The sequence below is a fragment of the Copadichromis virginalis genome, linkage group LG18 (genome assembly GCF_057382275.1).
Source record: "Copadichromis virginalis isolate Kocher_CV1m ecotype Utaka linkage group LG18, C_Virginalis_male_GT1.1, whole genome shotgun sequence".
Classification (NCBI taxonomy): Eukaryota; Metazoa; Chordata; class Actinopteri; order Cichliformes; family Cichlidae; genus Copadichromis; species Copadichromis virginalis.
Window position 1 is genome coordinate 26,769,572 of NC_140635.1, and position 18,544 is coordinate 26,788,115.

The 18,544-nt window shown below is 42.4% G+C and overlaps 4 protein-coding genes, 1 long non-coding RNA gene and 1 pseudogene across 7 annotated transcripts; 4 read left to right on the forward strand and 2 right to left on the reverse strand.

Annotated features, from left to right (window-relative positions):
* Positions 1-2: 2 nt before the first annotated feature.
* On the forward strand, positions 3-1,578 carry LOC146688083 (kinesin-like protein KIF1B). Its single transcript, XM_085439748.1, has 4 exons — positions 3-823; positions 918-1,063; positions 1,242-1,423; positions 1,516-1,578. The coding sequence occupies exons 1-4, from the start codon at positions 802-804 to the stop codon at positions 1,529-1,531; spliced, it is 366 nt and encodes a 121-aa protein (XP_085295874.1). The 5' UTR covers positions 3-801; the 3' UTR covers positions 1,532-1,578.
* Positions 1,579-1,997: 419 nt separating this feature from the next.
* LOC146688084 (uncharacterized) lies at positions 1,998-2,539 on the forward strand. The gene is made up of 2 exons (XR_014916507.1): positions 1,998-2,056; positions 2,142-2,539. It is a non-coding gene; the product is annotated as an uncharacterized LOC146688084 (long non-coding RNA).
* A 3,938-nt stretch (positions 2,540-6,477) lies between these two features.
* Positions 6,478-7,912, forward strand: LOC146688085 (leukocyte elastase inhibitor-like). Its single transcript, XM_085439747.1, has 5 exons — positions 6,478-6,537; positions 6,918-6,995; positions 7,141-7,230; positions 7,302-7,482; positions 7,608-7,912. Exons 2-5 carry the CDS (start codon positions 6,939-6,941, stop codon positions 7,832-7,834), a joined length of 555 nt encoding a protein of 184 aa, XP_085295873.1. The 5' UTR covers positions 6,478-6,537; positions 6,918-6,938; the 3' UTR covers positions 7,835-7,912.
* On the reverse strand, positions 7,516-9,418 carry LOC146688086 (transcription factor 7-like 1-B; annotated as a pseudogene). The gene is made up of 4 exons (XR_014916597.1): positions 9,282-9,418; positions 8,922-9,078; positions 8,681-8,786; positions 7,516-7,992 (listed from the first exon to the last, which is right to left on the reverse strand). The product of XR_014916597.1 is annotated as a transcription factor 7-like 1-B (transcript).
* On the reverse strand, positions 9,282-18,311 carry LOC146688087 (uncharacterized). Of its 2 annotated transcripts, none has more exons than XM_085439749.1 (7): positions 18,185-18,311; positions 17,964-18,076; positions 16,844-17,025; positions 16,690-16,761; positions 16,470-16,589; positions 16,224-16,376; positions 9,282-12,041 (listed from the first exon to the last, which is right to left on the reverse strand). In XM_085439749.1, exons 1-4 carry the CDS (start codon positions 18,231-18,233, stop codon positions 16,746-16,748), a joined length of 360 nt encoding a protein of 119 aa, XP_085295875.1. In that variant the 5' UTR covers positions 18,234-18,311; the 3' UTR covers positions 9,282-12,041; positions 16,224-16,376; positions 16,470-16,589; positions 16,690-16,745. The 2 variants fall into 2 exon arrangements, with proteins under 2 accessions (XP_085295875.1, XP_085295876.1); XM_085439750.1 differs by having other exon boundaries at positions 17,964-18,021; positions 18,185-18,243.
* On the forward strand, positions 10,374-14,127 carry LOC146688088 (serine/threonine-protein kinase pim-1-like). The gene is made up of 9 exons (XM_085439745.1): positions 10,374-10,434; positions 10,843-11,085; positions 11,220-11,372; positions 11,494-11,588; positions 11,726-11,773; positions 11,877-12,095; positions 13,111-13,291; positions 13,378-13,548; positions 13,638-14,127. The coding sequence occupies exons 1-9, from the start codon at positions 10,374-10,376 to the stop codon at positions 13,727-13,729; spliced, it is 1,263 nt and encodes a 420-aa protein (XP_085295871.1). The 3' UTR covers positions 13,730-14,127.
* Positions 18,312-18,544: the final 233 nt, after the last annotated feature.

The following is an 18,544-nucleotide window of genomic DNA, read 5'->3' on the forward strand; positions in this document are numbered from 1 at the left end:
TCTGAAGGTGAGAGTCCTCACTGCCCACGCCTGTCTTTGGGTCTGACCAACACCGTTTCCTGTGTGTCATTCCCCCCTCGCCTTCCCCCCATCCGTCCTGTCTGCACTGACCTCTCCAATAAAGACAAAAGGCCTCATTTTCTGAAACTCTTCCTATCCCATCACCTTGCGAAGAATCACTTCACCATGTTGATTAATAAGGACGGTGGGAATGGTTTGAAGTCTCGTCACAGAAAATGTGCCAAAGGCAAAGAATCTGAGCTTGAAATAAAATGAAATGAAAGATCAGCCCCACACAGGGGTTAAATTCAGATGGAAACTCTTATCACACAAAGAGAACAAGCGAATAAATATATCTGAGTGTGGCCCCTCGACTGTCACAGTGTAGCTGACATTTGATCTTATCATGTGTTAAAGCTATTTTAATTACTGAAGAGAACCAGTGTCAAACTCAGCCCAAGTATGGTTGTACGTTAATCCTTAAAGCAACAACGTTTTTAAAGTTGCAGCGTCATTTTTACACCACACCTAAAATCCCACTAATCGTCCGGGCTCTTCACCCTATGACCACACGCTGGGGTATCTAACACCACATGACCCAAATGGAAACTATGTCAGCTGAAAGAAACCCATCGAAATGTGCAACACTTAAAACTTTGCCTGATTGGAGCATGGCTTCAAATACAGCCCTGAAAACAGACAGGCGGTCGTTGGCATTTCGTTACAAAGTTTCCTTGTTCAAAACTTCTGCTTCATTATAACAACCGAGTGACTGGGATCTACGAGCTGAGCTTGTGTAAGATGTCTGACACTGGAAGCCCAGGTGAGCGGCCATGAAACATGTTTAAAGAACGGCAGCTGTTTTATCATAATTCTGTGGAGAGCTTCATCCTAATGAGGGCTCATGTCCTGAGCAGGGATGCAGAGGAGGAGGAGGAAGGTCCTGGACACATCAGTGGCTTATGTGCGTGGAGAGGAGAACCTGGCCGGCTGGAGGCCCAGAGGAGATAGCCTCATCCTAGAGCACCAGTGGGAGCTGGAGAAGATGGAGCAGCTGCAGGAGGTGGGGCCTTAAAAGATTCATAAAGAAATAAATCTGTTTAATATCATTGAGGGAAAAATGACTTTTCAGCTCAAAGACCAAAGTGCTATTCTAAAAAGTTTTTTCTTAGAGTACAGACTTTACATGACTAACGTCCCCTCTTCTCTCCACCTCACATTCGCCCCCATCTTTCGTCCAGGTGGAAAAGACCCGTCACCTTCTGGGAGAGGCGGCTCCCGTGGGAACAGCTCCCACCACCAAGTCCCTAAGTGAGTCTCTGTCCCCCAGCGTGAGCTCCGGCACTCTGTCCACATCCACCTCCGCCTCCTCGCAGATCTCCAGCACCACCTTTGAAAGCGTGAGAAGGAGCTGGCCACCAAGGTGAGAAAAACGTGGGCTTAGTGGGCGTTCTTGTTGCTGCCTTCTTCCTTCTCTGCTCGGAGCTGATCGGTCTTGTTCCTGTTGTGTTGTAGTGCCTGCGCCTTCTGACACACACCTTCAATACTGAATACAAGCAGCTGGTGAACAGCATCAGTGACTGCAAGGTGAGAAATAATACAAAGAAATAAAAAAATAGCCTTTCTGTGTCACATCAGGGAGTTCCTATATTGACGTCTACCTCATCCTGCTGTTGTTTCACTTCAGCTTTCTCTCATCTCACCGATCGGACGTGATCCATCCGTGACGAGCTTCAGCAGTGCCACCCTCACCCCTTCCTCTACCTGCCCCTCTCTCTCGGACTCGCGCTGTGGCTCCATGGGCCAGAAGTAAACATATTTTTAGGAACATTGACCTCGATCTGCAAACGGTTATTGACAGGTTATCTATTTGATTCTAACTTGGTGTGATTTGTGTTAAAGGACCCCTGAGAACAGCTCACGTGCCTCCAGTCCCTCCTGCTCAGACTGTGAAAACTTCCCGATGGTTCCCACTCTGGAGACCTCCTACCTTGCGCGGGCTGCAAAAGAACGAGTTCCTGAACTTGGTGCCTGATATTGAAGAAATGCGACCAGGGTGAGTAATGCCATATTAACCCAAATACTGTCACTATGACATGTGTCTCACAGACCAAATGTAAGTCGACACTCATGTTCTCTAGTTCAAGCAGAAATGATGTGGATCGATTCAAATTCCTGAGCCTGGATGATTTCAGCTGGAAACAAACCAACTCTGCTTCTTCCTCAGATAATTCAATTCAATTCAATTTTATTTATATAGCGCCAAATCACAACAAAAGTCACCTCAAGGCGCTTCATAGATACAGAGAAAAACCCAACAATCATATGACCCCCTATGAGCAAGCACTTTGGCGACAGTGGGAAGTAAAAACTCCCCTTTAACAGGAAGAAACCTCCAGCAGAACCAGGCTCAGGGAGGGGCGGGACCATCTGCTGCGACCAGTTGGGGTGAGAGAAGGAAAACAGGATAAAGACATGCTGTGGAAGAGAGACAGAGGTTAATAACAGATATGATTCAATGCAGAGAGGTCTATTAATGCATAGTGAGTGAGAAAGGTGACTGGAAAGGAAAAACTCAATGCATCATGGGAATCCCTGGCAACTATGCAAGTTGTAAACAGTTGTAGGATTAAAGATTATTGAATGTACAGAATGATTATTTACACAGAGCTATACAGTAGTTCAGTTAAGATAAGTGAGGGTGTAGATAGTTTCTACAGAGGCTATATAAAGTGCTAGTGGTTGTGAGTGGTGGTTCACTCCATGTTATTATTGTGTGTTTGAGGGTACAGTTGTCCATTGTGGGGGTGTGTATGTTCAGTGCATGAGTTTAACGTGGGTCAGATGTCTGGAGGCAGAGTTCAGGAGTCTGACAGCTGTGGGGAAGAAGCTGTTCCGGTACCTGGTGGTCTTAGTCCGGAGGCTCCTGTGGCGCCTCCCAGAGGGCAGGAGGGTGAAGAGTCCATGTGATGGGTGACTGGGGTCTTTGATGATTTTCCCAGCCCTTTTCAGACACCGCTTCCTGTAGATGTCCTTTATGGCAGGAAGTGGTGCTCCGGCGATGCGCTGGGCAGTTTTCACGACCCTCTGCAACGCCTTCCGGTCCGAGGCAGAGCAGTTCCCGTACCAGACTGTTATACAGTTGGTCAGGATGCTCTCGATGGTGCAGCGATAGAAGTTCACCAGGATGTCTGAGGACAGGTGGTTCTTCCTCAGAGTCCTCAAGAAGAAGAGGCGCTGGTGAGCCTTCTTGACCAGCTTGGAGCAGTTGGTCGTCCAGGTGAGATCCTCGGAGATGTGGACTCCCAGGAACTTGAAGCTGCTCACACGCTCCACAGCCGTCCCCTTAATGTGGATGGGTGGATGTGGGTCAGCATTCCTCCTGTAGTCCACGATGAGCTCCTTGGTCTTCTCGGTGTTAAGCAGCAGGTTGTTTGTGTCGCACCACTCAGCCAGACGATCCACCTCCTCCCTGTAGGCGGCCTCATCGTTGTCACTGATGAGGCCAATCACCGTGGTGTCATCTGCAAACTTAATGATGGTGTTGGAACCATCAGCAGGTCTGCAGTCGTGGGTGAAGAGGGAGTAGAGGAAAGGGCTCATCACACAGCCTTGTGGTACACCGGTGTTCATTGTGATGGTAGATGAGCAGCGGTTATCCAGCCGGACATGTTGGGGGCGGTTGGTCAGGAAGTCCAGTAACCATTTGCAGATGAGGGAACTGATGCCCAGGTCTGTCAGTTTCCTGATGAGTTGTGAGGGGTGGATTGTATTGAATGCTGAACTGAAGTCTATAAACAGCATTCTGGCGTAGGTGTTGTTGTTGTCCAGGTGTGAGAGGACAGAGTGCAGTGCGATGGAGACTGCATCCTCTGTGCTCCTGTTCTGGCGGTATGCAAATTGGTGGGGGTCCAGGGTGGGGGGGAGACAGGATTTGAAGTGTGCTAGGACCAGCTGCTCTAAGCACTTAGCTATTTACAGTTCATAACAAGAGACAAGGCACCATTTCTCTCCTTTGTGTTCCAGTCATCACAGCAGATTAAACTTTTAAAATATTTGCAAATAGTATAAAGAAATATATAAAGAAGTAAAACAATAATTTATTAATACTTAGAAATACTAAAACTTACATTTGTCAGCAAAAACTGCTGCCATCTGAACCGAAACGTTACAAACCAGCTTACCCACAATCTGTGTATTTTTCTATGCTGGCTACTTAAATTGGCATCCAACAAGCTATTTGCTTTAATCTTTTATTAGACAAAGGCTGACTGGTTAGTTCAAGCTTCAACTGCATCCAAAGGACTGAAAATGTTTTAACACAGTGACTGAACTTGATTGAAGTCTCCGTAGTTTGTTGAATCTGTTTCGAGTGACTTATTTTCACAATTCCAGGAATTTTTAAAAGGCACCAAAAAGCATTACAACGCTGAGCTCGAGTCTGTGGACTTCAAAGGAAATGCAGAGGAGGCCAGGGTCCACATCAACAGCTGGGTGGAGAAGCAGACACAAGGTAAGCATAATGTAACTTTAAATGATCTCCACTGTAAATCCTTGGGGATCAGTTGTGTTGTGTTCAGTTGAGACAGTATTACCGGATTGTCCACCGTCCACATTATTTTCTGTTTCCAGTTCTTCCAGTCTAATTTCTATTCAGTATTAAGCAGCACTATCTCTGGGTTTTACTGTTTGGTTTCATGCTATTAATAAAACCATCACAGCAGTATGTTGCTGTAAATAGCAGGCCAATTCTTCTATTCTTATTATATTATGTGATGGGTACTTCTACTTTGATCACTTGTGTCTTTAACATATTTTTATTTTTCAGGCCCATTTAGGATTGGCTGCTATTGATTCTATATCTTTATATTATCTTAAGTGCAGCAGGAAATTCATTCATTGTTTTTATAAAAGCGCGATACAAATACAGGCCATTTATAAATCTACCATCTATAATAATAGGATACAAGGACTTTCTATGAGGGTTATAGGACTGTGGTGCCACCTGCTGGAAATGAGACAATCTTAATCCCATTATTTTTGTAGGAGCCATTTTTGGGTTGATACCTCATGTTGCCGCTAGAGGTAACCTTTTTAAGTTTTTTCTTTTTTTTTTAAACTTTATTTAACAAACAATGAGTATACAACATACGAACAGATGAAGTATACAAAACAACAGAACATGAACACAAAAAGCCAAGAGTAAAAGAAAAAGGTAACAATTATAAGAATTCACATACATGTATTGTTTTGAGAGCCTTTGTGTTGGTGGAGTCTGATATTGATTGTATGTACATTTCCACATCCTTAAAATAATGACAGAAATATGGTGTTTTGTTAGTAAACTTACATTTATGGATAAAAAATGTAGCTAAAAGTATGAACAAATTCATCATAAAAAACATTTCTCATACTTCTTGGGGAACTTAAACAAACAGAATAAAACATTTTCCCATCGTAAAGAAAACTCCCTTAAAATATGGACAATAACAAACCTGCTAAATTCCTTCCAGAATCTCTGTGTAAAAGAACAGTACCAAAAAAGATGTGTCACAGTTTCTGGATGATCCCCACAGAAAGTACAATTAGTATTTATGTCCCTTTTACATTTGACCATGTAGTGACTGGCTGGATAACATTTATGTAGAATTTTAAATGAGACTTCTTTCACCTTATTTACAATCAAATATTTATGGGGGACCATCCAGACTGTCTTCCACTTGATATCTGGAACATATCGGTTCCAATAAGATGTTATATATGGGAGAGAGACGATATCTTCTTGGAATAAACTACGTATTCTCTTATTGCTGTTACCAAGTTCCTGTGAAAAGCAGATTTTTCCTATTGGTGACTCAGCTGGATCAGGGAGAGTGACTGAGGCAGATATTGAGCTGTCAGTGTTTTTATATAACATTAAAGTCCCTGAGGGTGTGGCACCAAGCACCACTGAGGATTCCACCTTTTTAAGTTCCTGTATGGTAGGTTTATGTAAGGTATTTAAGGTGGACGCACGTAATCAGCGTCAGGTGTGTTGTTAATCATAAGAAGGCAAAACGTTTGTGACCGCTGCGCTTTTATCTTAAAATGTTTGGAACAAAGACCAAAAAGGACAAGATAAGTACTGCTGGAGTTATTGGACTGTTTAATTAATTCATGCATACCAGAAGCATCGCGTCACCCCCGCTAACAACCACCTCAGTGGCTTCAAGCCTACGCTTGAATTTTTGTTTTTTGTTCCCTGTTATACTGATCATAAAGCTTTTTCCCCTTTTTTTAAAATAAAAACCATCTTGCTGTTGCCCTGTTTTCTGATTTTATAGCTGAAGATGTTGTACAGTAACTAGTGCATCTTTGGTAATAGTTAATAGTTTTCATAAATTCTTTTTACCAGATAAAATCAAGGACTTGCTAAGCCAGGATGCAGTGGGTAGCCTGACGAAGCTGGTTCTCGTGAATGCCATTTACTTCAAGGGCAGCTGGAACACGCAGTTTAAGGAGGAGAAGACTGCTGATGTGCATTTTCGACTGAACAAGGTAACAGTGCAGAAAGGCAGCATAGGATGATGCAGTTATACTTTGAGCTGTCATACTACAAACGAGCTGTGGACTTTGCTGAATGAGAACATAAAGCCTGGAGCTCTGAGGGGATAAAATCGTGCTTTTAGGACGATCACTTTCCAACTTTATGCAGTTATGCAATGCAGTTTATTATTCATGTAATATCCAATAAGTTCTCAAATAAATCTCAAACAACAGCACATCACAAACTTCGGCTAACAAGAACAAGTTGTGTTGTGACGTGTGCTCTACATCCAAATCCACTCAATGGCTGGAATAAAACCATGACAGAACTTTTTGAGATCATTTTGAGACTAAACACAAAAAACATTTCTCTTGTCTCCCCTATTTTTCAGAACGACACTAAGCCGGTGAAGATGATGCAGCAGAAAAGTAAATTTCCTTTTGCGACCATTCCTGAGGCCAACTGCAAGGTAGCATCCATCACTTTCAGCTTATTACAGGATTTCACCAGCATGATCTAAAACTTGTCTTTTACAAATATCAGCCTAAATTTCTAGATTAGGAAGTCAGATCATCTTTGATGGAGTAATAAATAAAAACAATGTTTCTGGACAGATTCTTGAGATGCCGTATAAAGGAAATGACCTCAGCATGCTCATATTCCTGCCTAATGACATAGAAGATGATACCACAGGCTTGGAAAAGGTAAGATGCACTTACCAGTACTTTAATGTCCAGTTTCAATCAGACAAGCTAGTGACACTGTATCCACACAGCTGGAGAAGGAGCTGACCTATCAGAACTTTGTGGACTGGACTCGCCCAGACATGATGAGCCCCAACGAGGTTGATGTCAAGCTCCCTCGATTTAAGATGGAGGAGAAGTATGACTTGGAGAAAATCCTGACCAACATGGGAATGGAGAACGCTTTTGACATCTACAAGAGAGACTTCTCTGGTGAGAAATATTGCACCAATGAGACACACTGAATCAATTATACAGTTATATTGAGAGCACAAAAACTGCAAAACATCATCTGGTAAAGAAAAAAACAACTGATTTCTGGGCTCTTCATCTACTAGGAATGTCTCCAGCAAATGACCTGATAGTGTCCAAAGTTGTCCACAAGGCTTTGGTGGATGTAAATGAAGAAGGAGCTGAGGCTGCTGCTGCCACTGGGGTTGACATGGAAGTCCGCTCTATAACGATTCCCGCTGAGTTTGTTGCCGACCATCACTTCATCTTCTTCATCCGACATAAACCCACCAAGAGCATTCTCTTTGTGGGCCGGTACTGCTCACCCGAGTAAACACGAGCTGACATTGACATGAATTAAACATAAAACATTATATACAGTATAAGATTTTGTAAGGTAAACCTAGTTCATACAAATGAAGTAAAGAAAAGTTATTAAAACAAAACGTGCCTTGCTGTTTATTCTTTCAGTGTCCCACAGTAGCACATTTCCTGCTAGGAAAATGTCAGAAGTCACATCATTTCTGTAAATTGGGAAGTAACTGTAATACATCAAGTCACCTCTGTCTCTTGTTACCAGGACTTTTTAAAATGAATGGTACAACATGGAAAGAGGCCCTACACAAGAGTTTAGCTTTGAGCTCAATATGCGATGATCCTTTCAGCCATGACATCTCTGACATGGGAAACCAGGGAATTTGATTAGAAAATGGTGAAGGATTTTCTTTTCAGTTAGAAACTGGATTTGTGTAACATGGTGGTGAAAAGCCCCCAAAGAAAGCAGCATATGATCAGTCGCTATATTGCATTTAATACAAACGTCCTTCGTGTATCCTTTGAATACAGAACAGATCATTTCTGATATCTATGAGTAAACCCAACGAGCACGTGTCCCAAAAGACCCCACAGTGTTTTTATCTGGCTTTTCCCTGACAGTTAGTGGACACTGACAGATGTGTGCTGAATATGAAAGGAAACAAAAGAACTAAAGAAGGTTTGCAGTGTTAAAAACAAGAACTACATGAAGGTTGTTTCATCCTGCTGTAACTTATGACAGAAGCATCTTTTGTTTATTTTTTTATTTATTTACACAAAGACAGATGTTGAAATAACAGGAGTAACAGTTTAATTCAATTGAAATCAGTCCAATCGTCTATAATGAAATTATTGTTGGACATACATAGTTTTCTTTGGTCGACCAGGCTGGATGCTCTTTGGCATGATTCTGTCTTTGTTTCAGCCTGCTTGAAATATCTGGCTTTCTGGTCGTTTGAAAGCGACTTCCACTGTGGACAGAAGATCATAAGAACACACTGTGAGCACTGCTACTACACATAACTACAGGACAGCTGGGACACATGCAAAAACATGAGCAGACAACATTAACAGATGCATAAATGTATGCAGAGTTACACACTTACTCTCTGTCCCACCACTGCATTTACGGCTGCACTTCCAGGGATGTTGAGTTCAGCAATGACCTTTGGCCTCTGCTCTTTGAGATAGAGCATGAAGGCATTTGGTGGCTTCTTGACGTATGGCCCATCTTCATCCTGCTGGGCTGGGCACTTTCTTTTTCTTCAGGAATAAAACACAGAGTAAGAGCACATGTTAGCACTGTGTACAACTGTGAGGGAAGCAGTTCAAAAACACGAGACAAGCTGTAAAACTGAATGAAATCAGGCACCATTAATGGATCATTACAATAATTCCTGCAGACATCTGCAAACAAATGACAGATACTTGCAGATCAGTGAACCAAAGCAGCAGAGCAAACTTACTTTGGAGTGGAGGTGTTAGGTGGAGGAGCAGGAGTGACATACTCATACATCTGTACACCGTTCCTACACAGATGAAGGGAGACAGATATGAGATAACAGGAAGAAGTTATGAATATAGAGATGTTCAGCAGCTGTGTTCACTCCAGTGTTTGTGTGTTTTACGTACAGTACTCCAACAGGACGCAGGTTCTGGAGCACACAAAACACACAACAGGTGACGAGACAAGCTGCAATACTATCATCTATCCACTAGGTGGAAGAATTGATCAGTAGAAAGAGGAGATGTGCTCAAAACGACATTCATACATAGATTTATTCTTCTTAGTTAGTCTTAAGAATTAGGATTCACTGACAGTGAAGAAGTTTCAGACGTGCACTCGCGTTTCCCCTTTTGCCTTTTCCTGCTCCAGCCAAGTCCTCCGCCTGCTCGACATCTCTCCTATTACCTTTTATTACGCTTGCACTCATGCCTTTGCCTTTCACCACTTCAAAACTGCGCCTTCTTCAATATTACCTTCATATGCTCTCTTTGCTTTTCGCCTTCCTCACTACACTAAGTACCATTTTTTTAACGCTGTGTACTCACTCTTGCTAAGTACATGTGAACAGATCTTGAAGAAAAAAAAAACAAAACAAAACATACTTTTCTTTTCTCTTCTGATACTATTGAATGATCCTAACAGAAAAAAAACAGAGTTAACACTGACTTAATAAAAAAGTGTTATATTTTATCTCAGATAAACTAGTCAGTGTTTATTAGTGTTTGCTCAACTAGAAGTCTTCATAGTAGCATCCACACATCAAGTCTTTAAACAAATAATGAAAGGATAATGAAAGAAAGTTTAATGTGAAATTACTGAATTATATGAAATGCCAGAGTGTTTTTCTTTAAACTACTTGCCTTTTAGTGATGTCACTAACCTTGTCACTAAAAGGCAAGGTTCTAATGTTGTGTTGCCATAGACTCCGGAGTTTACTTTTAAAGCTCACTTACAGAACTGACTTATACAGCTTAGTTAGAAAAGTCAAGCATCCAGACATTTGAAGGACTATTCACTCATTAAGGTGACATTTTCTATTTTAAAAATTAAGATGAAAAAGGAAACAAGAAAAGTTACGACTGAGGCAGATAAGAAAGATCCAGGAGATCAAAGTAAGTAAAAAATAAAATCCCCTAAATAACAGAATGTACATTTCTAACAATGTTGAGGCTCTGTGTATAAAATGATTCATTTTTAGAGGATTTAAATCCTGGTTTTGATTGAAACTAACCTGAGTGCAACATGTCTAATCAAAGAAAGGTTACTGGGGCACTTTGTCTTTTGGTAAAATAATGTGACAAGTTTATTCTTGGACTGAGCAGTGAAAACAGAGCAACAAGTGTCATCAGTATCTAGACTTAGTAGACCTAGTATGGACTCGTGTTGGTGTATTTTTTATCAAAAGGATAAACTTGTTATTATATTGTAAGCAATACTAATTTAAAATTCAATGACATCAAAATCCTTCTAGTCCTGATGTTGAGCGCTCTTTTTCACTAATGTGTTGTTGTTGTTTATAGATTGTAAGAGCAGGATGGCTAAAAGAAAGGCCAGTCCTGAAAAAACGACCCCCATAAAAAGAAGGAGGGTCACTGAGCAGGCTGGTCCTTCCACCAGCTCAGATGCTCATGTGGTCGGGGGAGTCAAGCGAAAGGTCCAACAAGATGAAGCGGGGACAACCAATACAGCAAAAAAGCGTAAACTTCTTGAGCATGTGAGCGGTGACAAGGGGCAGGCATCTTCCTGGTTGGACACTGGTAAAGGTAGGCTAATTAGTTGAGTGAGGGGTAGATTAAGTGTACATCTGGTTGCTAGTTTGAAGATATTAGTGTTTGGGAGATATTTGTGTCTATTATCTAATAAGCTGACGTGCTTTTGGTGTTTTCCACATCTGCAGACTGCAGCATAGAGATTTCAGAGAGCTGCAGTAAAAACAAAAAGGCTGGCAAAAGGAAAGCTGCGGGAGACACCAGGGACCCACCTAAGAAAAAGAACGTGGACCAGGACAAAACCAAAACCGTTGCCAAAAAGTCAGTGGCTGAACAGAAACGTAAGTAGCAAGCAGCTTAGCTTTTATATTCAGGTGAAGAGCAAAATGAACATTTAGGGTACAGCAGAGAGTAATTTGTGTGACAGCTGTAGTAAAACCCAATTTGTGTTTGTCTGTTTAGGTGACTTCCAAGCGAGATACGTGGAGGAGCACCGGCTTGGAGAAGGAGGGTGCGGAGCAGTGTTTGCTGGCTACCGCATAAAGGATCATTTACCAGTAAGTGTTCAGATGGTGGTAGTAAGACAGGCAGTAATGCAGATAAGGGATAATATCGTAAGCTGAGATGTATGCTGTTTTACACCTTTAATGATGTCATACTGAGGAAATGCTCATCAATGCCCTGTGTCTTTTAGGTGGCCATCAAACACATCCCAAAGGGGAAAGTGTACTGCAAAGTGAAGGTAAATGTGCAAGACTTGAATTGTTTTTACATTAGTGGATTGCATGCAGCGTTCACCTGTGGAACGTCTGTGCCTCATCATCCACTTTGTTGAAATATTTCAGGATGATAACGGGAAGAATGTGTCAGTGGAAGTTGCCATCATGCTGAAGCTTGCAGCTGAAGCAGATGGATCAGTGGAAACATCAGCCCCAGTGTCTCTGTTGGAGTGGTTTGACTTTGGCAGAGAGCTGATCCTGGTGATGGAGAGACCTGTCCCCGCTGTGGACCTGGATAAATACATAGAAGAAAATGGAGGATTTTTGCCAGAGGACAAGGCCAAGGCAAGTTGACTTGCCTTAGAAGAGTCTTAGACTGTACATCATTCAATCAAAGCACAGAGTATTAGAGAAACATTAACCCATTGATTGATTATTGTCTTTTTCATCGTTTCCAGGTAGGGCTGGGCTATATCATACCATTCACGGTAATACCGGTGTAATTTTGGGCAACGATAGGAAAATGAAATATCGCGCTAGAATAGGTAAAACGCGCATGCGCAGTGCCTATGTTTACATACGCAGATGGCGGTGACGCAGAAAGAGAAGAGCAAAAGTGGATCGTTGAATGAAACGGATGAACCAGAACTGGTTTGTAAAAATGCTGCAACTTTAGTGGTGTGGAACTGGTTTAGCTTTCGTCCGTCAGATACACAACAAAGCACGATTTTTGGTAGCGCATGCTAGCGGGCCGTCGTTATTACCGTGTTGTTTGGAAAATACGGCACACTTAAAATCAATCCTTTGATTTTTCTGAAACTCGACAGTGCCCCTTATAATCCCGTGTGCCTTATGTATGAATTCTGGTTGTGTTTACTGACCTCAAAACGATTTTATGTACACGGCGACTTTGCTAAGCTACAAAGCCGCACCGCTCGATGGATTGTCGGAGCATTACGGCTATCGTAGGCAGGCGCCTCGCGGAGTGATACGTACTGCACCTCAACGTGATATTACCGTATTGTGTGTGTATAACCTCTTTTTAAGCTTTGTGGATATTTTACATGGTTATGCTGAGGATATGTCGGCCAATTTCCACTGGAAATGCCTTTTGGTTAAACTGTCAGCGAGGAATTTGCATTTGCACTGTTACATTTTTATATAACTTTAATGCACATAAAAAAACAGCTGCTTGTTTAAGTGAAAATACATTTATGGGGTTTTTTGCACTAATAAAGTTGTGGAGTTGTAAAGTATTTTGTCTAGTGTCAGTTATATCGTCAGTTATATCGTTATCACAACTTTTCAAATGTATATCGTGATAAATATTTTTGGTCATATCGCCCTGCTCTATTTCCAGGTCATTCTGAAGCAGCTGGTTGATGCTGCGAAGCACCTGGAGGATAAACACATCTTTCACCGGGACATCAAGAGTGAGAACATTCTAATTGAGACCGGCTCAGATGTACCGCGTGTTCGTATCATCGACTTTGGACTGAGCTGCTTTGTTAAGGAGCAGTCGCAGTACCGCGTCTTCTATGGTAACATATTCTGCTCTTGCTCTTCACAGATGTCACAATTTTCGCCTTTTGTTTTAGAAGAAATTGCAATTGTGTCTGTTTATTAGGTACAGAAATTTACTCCCCTCCCGAGTGGTACGGGCGCAGTTGCTACAGGTGTGGACCCACCACGGTATGGCAAATGGGAGTGGTTCTGTACGAAGCGCTTCATGCCGGGGACTTTAACACCACGAGCTTCCTCAAAAAGCGCCTGAAATTCAAAAGACATCTGTCCAAAAGTAAGAAAACGTCACACTTCAAGACTGACTGATGGCTTGGACCACTGGAACTATCATCTTCATGTTTTTTCTCTTTCCTTTCTTTCCAGACTGCCGGGATTTCTTGGACGCGTGTTTAACCAAAGTCCCGGAGACGCGGCCGACGCTGGAGGAGCTACAGCATCACACTTGGCTGAGATAAGCCTATCACACACACACACACAAACACACACAATTCAGACGTTATCATTTATGTGTGATGTATGAATTACCTTTCTTTTTTTCAGGAAATAATTTTTTTTAATTGGCCCACTTTAAATTTCAGTGTTTTGGAATTCCTGTAACCCCCCCCAGCCATCCCAGGAAAGGGGATCTCTCTTTGAATGGGCTTTCCCGAGGTTTCTTCCCGTCAGTCTGGCCCCCCCAGGGGAGTTTTTCCTCGTCTTCATAGAGAGCTTGGGCTGGCTCAGGAGCTCCATCAAAACTGTCTTTATTTAATTACTCTAATGTAATCATATACTTTAAAGTAATCAAATAAAAGACAGTAAAAATCTGAAGACTTGAAGTAAACTTCCATTAAAATAAAACTTGTTTAATTCATCTTTGCTGAGGATACTGTGTTATTACTATTTCAAGGATTATGTCAGAACACCGGATACTGGTACCCATCCCTACCCATCACTAGGGAACAGAACAAACCAGACATCAATTACAACAAAAATGACACTGACCCAGCCAGCATGACTCGTCTGCCTTAAGAAATGTTTAGCAATATTACAAATTGGGTGATATGCCTTAAAGTAGCTTCTCATGTGTTCAGCATTGTCAAAGGCTACATTTTAATTAAAACCACAATCTAGTAATGTTCTGTCTTTAACCTTCCTAATTTGTTTTTTGTCCTAACCTAATACTAAATTGCCAGTGAAAACAAAAGTTACATAAATAAAGAAGAGTAAAGAAAATTACGGTCTTTTTTATTGTAACAGTTTACCAGTGTACAGTTTGGTTTGTGACATATCTATCTAATAGACTCCAATTTGTGCATGTAAATGGAGAGTCCTCTTCACACACTGAGGTTAATTATGGAGTTCCACAGGGTTCAGTGCTAGGACCAATTCTGTTTACATTATACATGTTTCCCCTAGGCAGCATCATTAGAAGACATAGCATAAATTTTCACTGCTATGCAGATGACACCCAGCTCTATCTGTCCATGAAGCCAGATAACACACACCAATGAGTTACACTGCAGGAATGTCTTAAAGACGTAAAGACCTGGATGGCCGCTAACTTTCTGCTTCTTAATTCAGATCAAACTGAGGTTATTGTACTCGGCCCTGAAAAGTTTAGAAATATGGTATCTAACCAGATTCTTACTCTGGATGGCATTACCTTGGCCTCCAGTAACGCTGTGAGGAACCTTGGAGTCATTTTTGACCAGGACATGTCCTTCAACGCACATATTAAACAAATATGTAAGACTGCGTTCTTCCATTTGCGCAACATCTCTAAAATTAGAAATATCCTGTCTCAGAGTGACGCTGAAAAACTAGTTCATGCATTTATTGTGTGAATGTGTGTGTGAATGGGTGGATGACTGGATATGTAAAGCGCTTTGGGGTCCTTAGGGACTAGTAAAGCGCTATATAAATACAGAGCATTTACCATTTATTACTTCCAGGCTGGACGACTGTAATTCATTATTATCAGGATGTCCAAAAAACTCACTGAAAAGCCTTCAGCTAATCCAAAATGCTGCAGCAAGAGTCCTGACAGGGACTAGAAAGAGAGAGCAGATTTCTCCTGTTAAATCCAGAATTGAATTCAAAATCCTGCTCCTCACATACAAGGTCTTAAATAATCAGGCCCCATCTTATCTTAATGACCTTGTAGTACCATATCACCCTATTAGAGCACTTCGCTCTCGCTCTGCAGGCCTACTTGTTGTTCCTAGACTATTTAAAAGTAGAATGGGAGGGAGAGCCTTCAGTTTTCAGGCCCCTCTTCTGTGGAACCAGCTTCCAGTTTGGATTCAGGAGACAGACACTATCTCTACTTTTAAGATTAGGCTTAAAACTTTCCTTTTTGCTAAAGCATATAGTTAGGGCTGGACCAGGTGACCCTGAATCCTCCCTTAGTTATGCTGCAATAGACGTAGGCTGCCGGGGATTCCCATGATGCATTGAGTTTTTCCTTTCCAGTCACTCACTATGTATTAATAGACCTCTCTGCATTGAATCATATCTGTTATTAACCTCTGTCTCTCTTCCACAGCATGTCTTTATCCTGTCTTCCTTCTCTCACCCCAACCGGTCGCAGAAGATGGTCCCGCCCCTCCCTGAGCCTGGTTCTGCTGGAGGTTTCTTCCTGTTAAAAGGGAGTTTTTCCTTCCCACTGTCGCCAAAGTGCTTGCTCATAGGGGGTCATATGATTGTTGGGTTTTTCTCTGTATCTATGAAGCGCCTTGAGGTGACTTTTGTTGTGATTTGGCGCTATATAAATAAAATTGAATTGAATTGAATTATCTGAGGAAGAAGCAGAGTTGGTTTGTTTCCAGCTGAAATCATCCAGGCTCAGGAATTTGAATCGATCCACATCATTTCTGCTTGAACTAGAGAACATGAGTGTCGACTTACATTTGGTCTGTGAGACACATGTCATAGTGACAGTATTTGGGTTAATATGGCATTACTCACCCTGGTCGCATTTCTTCAATATCAGGCACCAAGTTCAGGAACTCGTTCTTTGCAGCCCGCGCAAGGTAGGAGGTCTCCAGAGTGGGAACCATCGGGAAGTTTTCACAGTCTGAGCAGGAGGGACTGGAGGCACGTGAGCTGTTCTCAGGGGTCCTTTAACACAAATCACACCAAGTTAGAATCAAATGGATAACCTGTCAATAACCGTTTGCAGATCGAGGTCAATGTTCCTAAAAATATGTTTACTTCTGGCCCATGGAGCCACAGCGGGAGTCCGAGAGAGGGGCAGGTAGAGGAAGGGGTGAGGGTGGCACTGCTGAAGCTCGTCACGGATGGATCACGTCCGATCGGTGAGATGAGAGAAAGCTGAAGTGAAACAACAGCAGGATGAGGTAGACGTCAATATAGGAACTCCCTGATGTGACACAGAAAGGCTATTTTTTAATTTCTTCGTATTATTTCTCACCTTGCAGTCACTGATGCTGTTCACCAGCTGGTTGTATTCAGTATTGAAGGTGTGTGTCAGAAGGCGCAGGCACTACAACACAACAGGAACAAGACCGAGCAGAGAAGGAAGAAGGCAGCAACAAGAACGCCCACTAAGCCCACGTTTTTCTCACCTTGGTGGCCAGCTCCTTCTCACGCTTTCAAAGGTGGTGCTGGAGATCTGCGAGGAGACGGAGGTGGATGTGGACAGAGTGCTGGAGCTCACGCTGGGGGACAGAGACTCACTCAGGGACTTGGTGGTGGGAGCTGTTCCCACGGGAGCCGCCACTCCCAGAAGGTGACGGGTCTTTTCCACCTGGAAGAAAGATGGGGGCTAATGTGAGGTAGGGAGAAGAGGGGACGTTAGTCATGTAAAGGCCATAGGTGAGGGTAGGGACGTAGATCGACCGGTAAATTGAGAGCTTCGCTTTTACACTCAGCTCCCTCTTCACCACGACGGACCGGTGCAGCGTCCGCATTACTGCAGCTGCAGCCCCAATCCGTCTGTCGATCTCCGGCTCCCTTCTCCCATCACTCGCGAACAAGACCCCGAGATACTTGAACTCCTCCACTTGGGGCAGGAACTCATCCCCGACTCATCCTATATTTCCGTTTTTATATTTCTAATGTTTGCCTTGTTTTCTTCACTGTCTGGTCTGCCTCTGTCTTGCCTGTATGGATGCATTTACACCGAAATGTCCCCAACAAAGGATGTTTTAATTCACCACTATTCCAGTGAAACACGAGTCTCCCATCTTCCTGCTACCAGTCTGGAGTTTTTGTTCACCAAAGCACACACCAACTTCATACTGACGGACAGATCACTGCCCTTTTGCCGCCTTGTCTGACCGTGTTTTGTGGCTGTGGTTCACTTCACCTCACTCTTCCCCATTCTTGTCATTAAATCAGGCTGTTCTGCAACCATGGCAGCCATTCACTCTATGGCTTTATTCATGGTGTATTTTACCCCTTCACTAAAGGCCGTTCTCGTTTCCAACATTATATTTGCAGTGTTCGTCTATCTATCAATATCTGCGGAGTATTTTTTTTTTAACGAGTATCCTATTTTCTAAAGCACAGCATGTAAAGGGTAGCTCGGTTAGCAGGATGCTAGCATGTAGCGCTTAGTGAGACACGCCTCAGACGAGTTGAGCAAAGACCCCGTCTGTGTACTTTATACGTGAGCAACGGATTTAAATAAAATTAAGGTTTCAAAAGACAAACTTGAAGATAAAAAAATATATATATACTCACCGGAGAGCCGCCAGGGTTTGCCGCTGCCATCTTGGCGCTCCTAAATTCAAAACTGCCTCTGCAGTCAGGCAGGGGAGGCGTGGAAATTGTCTTTGAGTTAGTCAAACGTTTTCCTTAGTTCGAGTAGATGATAAAAAAAAAAAAAAATAATAAATGGGATTTTAAGTAGGACTAGGCGTTCTGTAATGATCTCTATTTAGGAGAAAAACTTAATCACTCACCTTTAAACAGCTCTCTTTTAGGAGACACACTGCTGGCTAACGGTGTCATGTGATCAAACAGCGTAATTTAATTGGCTGAGAGCCACTCGACTCGATCTGGTGCTGATTGCTCTGGCTTGGGTCATTAAAGTTCATCACTTTTGCAGGTGAATTTTTGCAGGTGAATTTTTTTCAGGTGAATTTTTGCAGGTGAATTTTTTTCAGGTGAATTTTTTTCAGGTGAATTTTTGCAGGTGAATATTTTTGCAGGGAAATTTGGAGGATAAAAATTCAGTGTCATAAATTCAATGTCTAAAAATACTTGAATTCTGATGATACTATATTTCTTCCATATGACAGAGCCTTGAAAGAGTGACAGAG

What these genes read in the sequence shown, in the direction of transcription:
- LOC146688083 (XM_085439748.1), top strand. Translation starts at nt 802, where the DNA reads ATGTCTGACACTGGAAGCCCAG. An exon ending in GTCTGACACTGGAAGCCCAG is followed by an intron (nt 824 to 917) that starts GTGAGCGGCCAT and finishes TGTCCTGAGCAG; the next exon opens with GGATGCAGAGGAGGAGGAGG. An exon ending in AGATGGAGCAGCTGCAGGAG is followed by an intron (nt 1,064 to 1,241) that starts GTGGGGCCTTAA and finishes TCTTTCGTCCAG; the next exon opens with GTGGAAAAGACCCGTCACCT.
- LOC146688085 (XM_085439747.1), top strand. Translation starts at nt 6,939, where the DNA reads ATGATGCAGCAGAAAAGTAAATTTCCTTTTGCGACCATTCCTGAGGCC. An exon ending in TTCCTGAGGCCAACTGCAAG is followed by an intron (nt 6,996 to 7,140) that starts GTAGCATCCATC and finishes GTTTCTGGACAG; the next exon opens with ATTCTTGAGATGCCGTATAA. An exon ending in CTACAAGAGAGACTTCTCTG is followed by an intron (nt 7,483 to 7,607) that starts GTGAGAAATATT and finishes TTCATCTACTAG; the next exon opens with GAATGTCTCCAGCAAATGAC.
- LOC146688088 (XM_085439745.1), top strand. Translation starts at nt 10,374, where the DNA reads ATGAAAAAGGAAACAAGAAAAGTTACGACTGAGGCAGATAAGAAAGAT. An exon ending in GAAAGATCCAGGAGATCAAA is followed by an intron (nt 10,435 to 10,842) that starts GTAAGTAAAAAA and finishes TGTTGTTTATAG; the next exon opens with ATTGTAAGAGCAGGATGGCT. An exon ending in TGCCAGAGGACAAGGCCAAG is followed by an intron (nt 12,096 to 13,110) that starts GCAAGTTGACTT and finishes CTCTATTTCCAG; the next exon opens with GTCATTCTGAAGCAGCTGGT.
- LOC146688087 (XM_085439749.1), bottom strand. Translation starts at nt 18,233, where the DNA reads ATGACACCGTTAGCCAGCAGTGTGTCTCCTAAAAGAGAGCTGTTTAAA. An exon ending in TAAAAGAGAGCTGTTTAAAG is followed by an intron (nt 18,077 to 18,184) that starts GTGAGTGATTAA and finishes ACTCGAACTAAG; the next exon opens with GAAAACGTTTGACTAACTCA. An exon ending in CAAACCCTGGCGGCTCTCCG is followed by an intron (nt 17,026 to 17,963) that starts GTGAGTATATAT and finishes TCTTTCTTCCAG; the next exon opens with GTGGAAAAGACCCGTCACCT.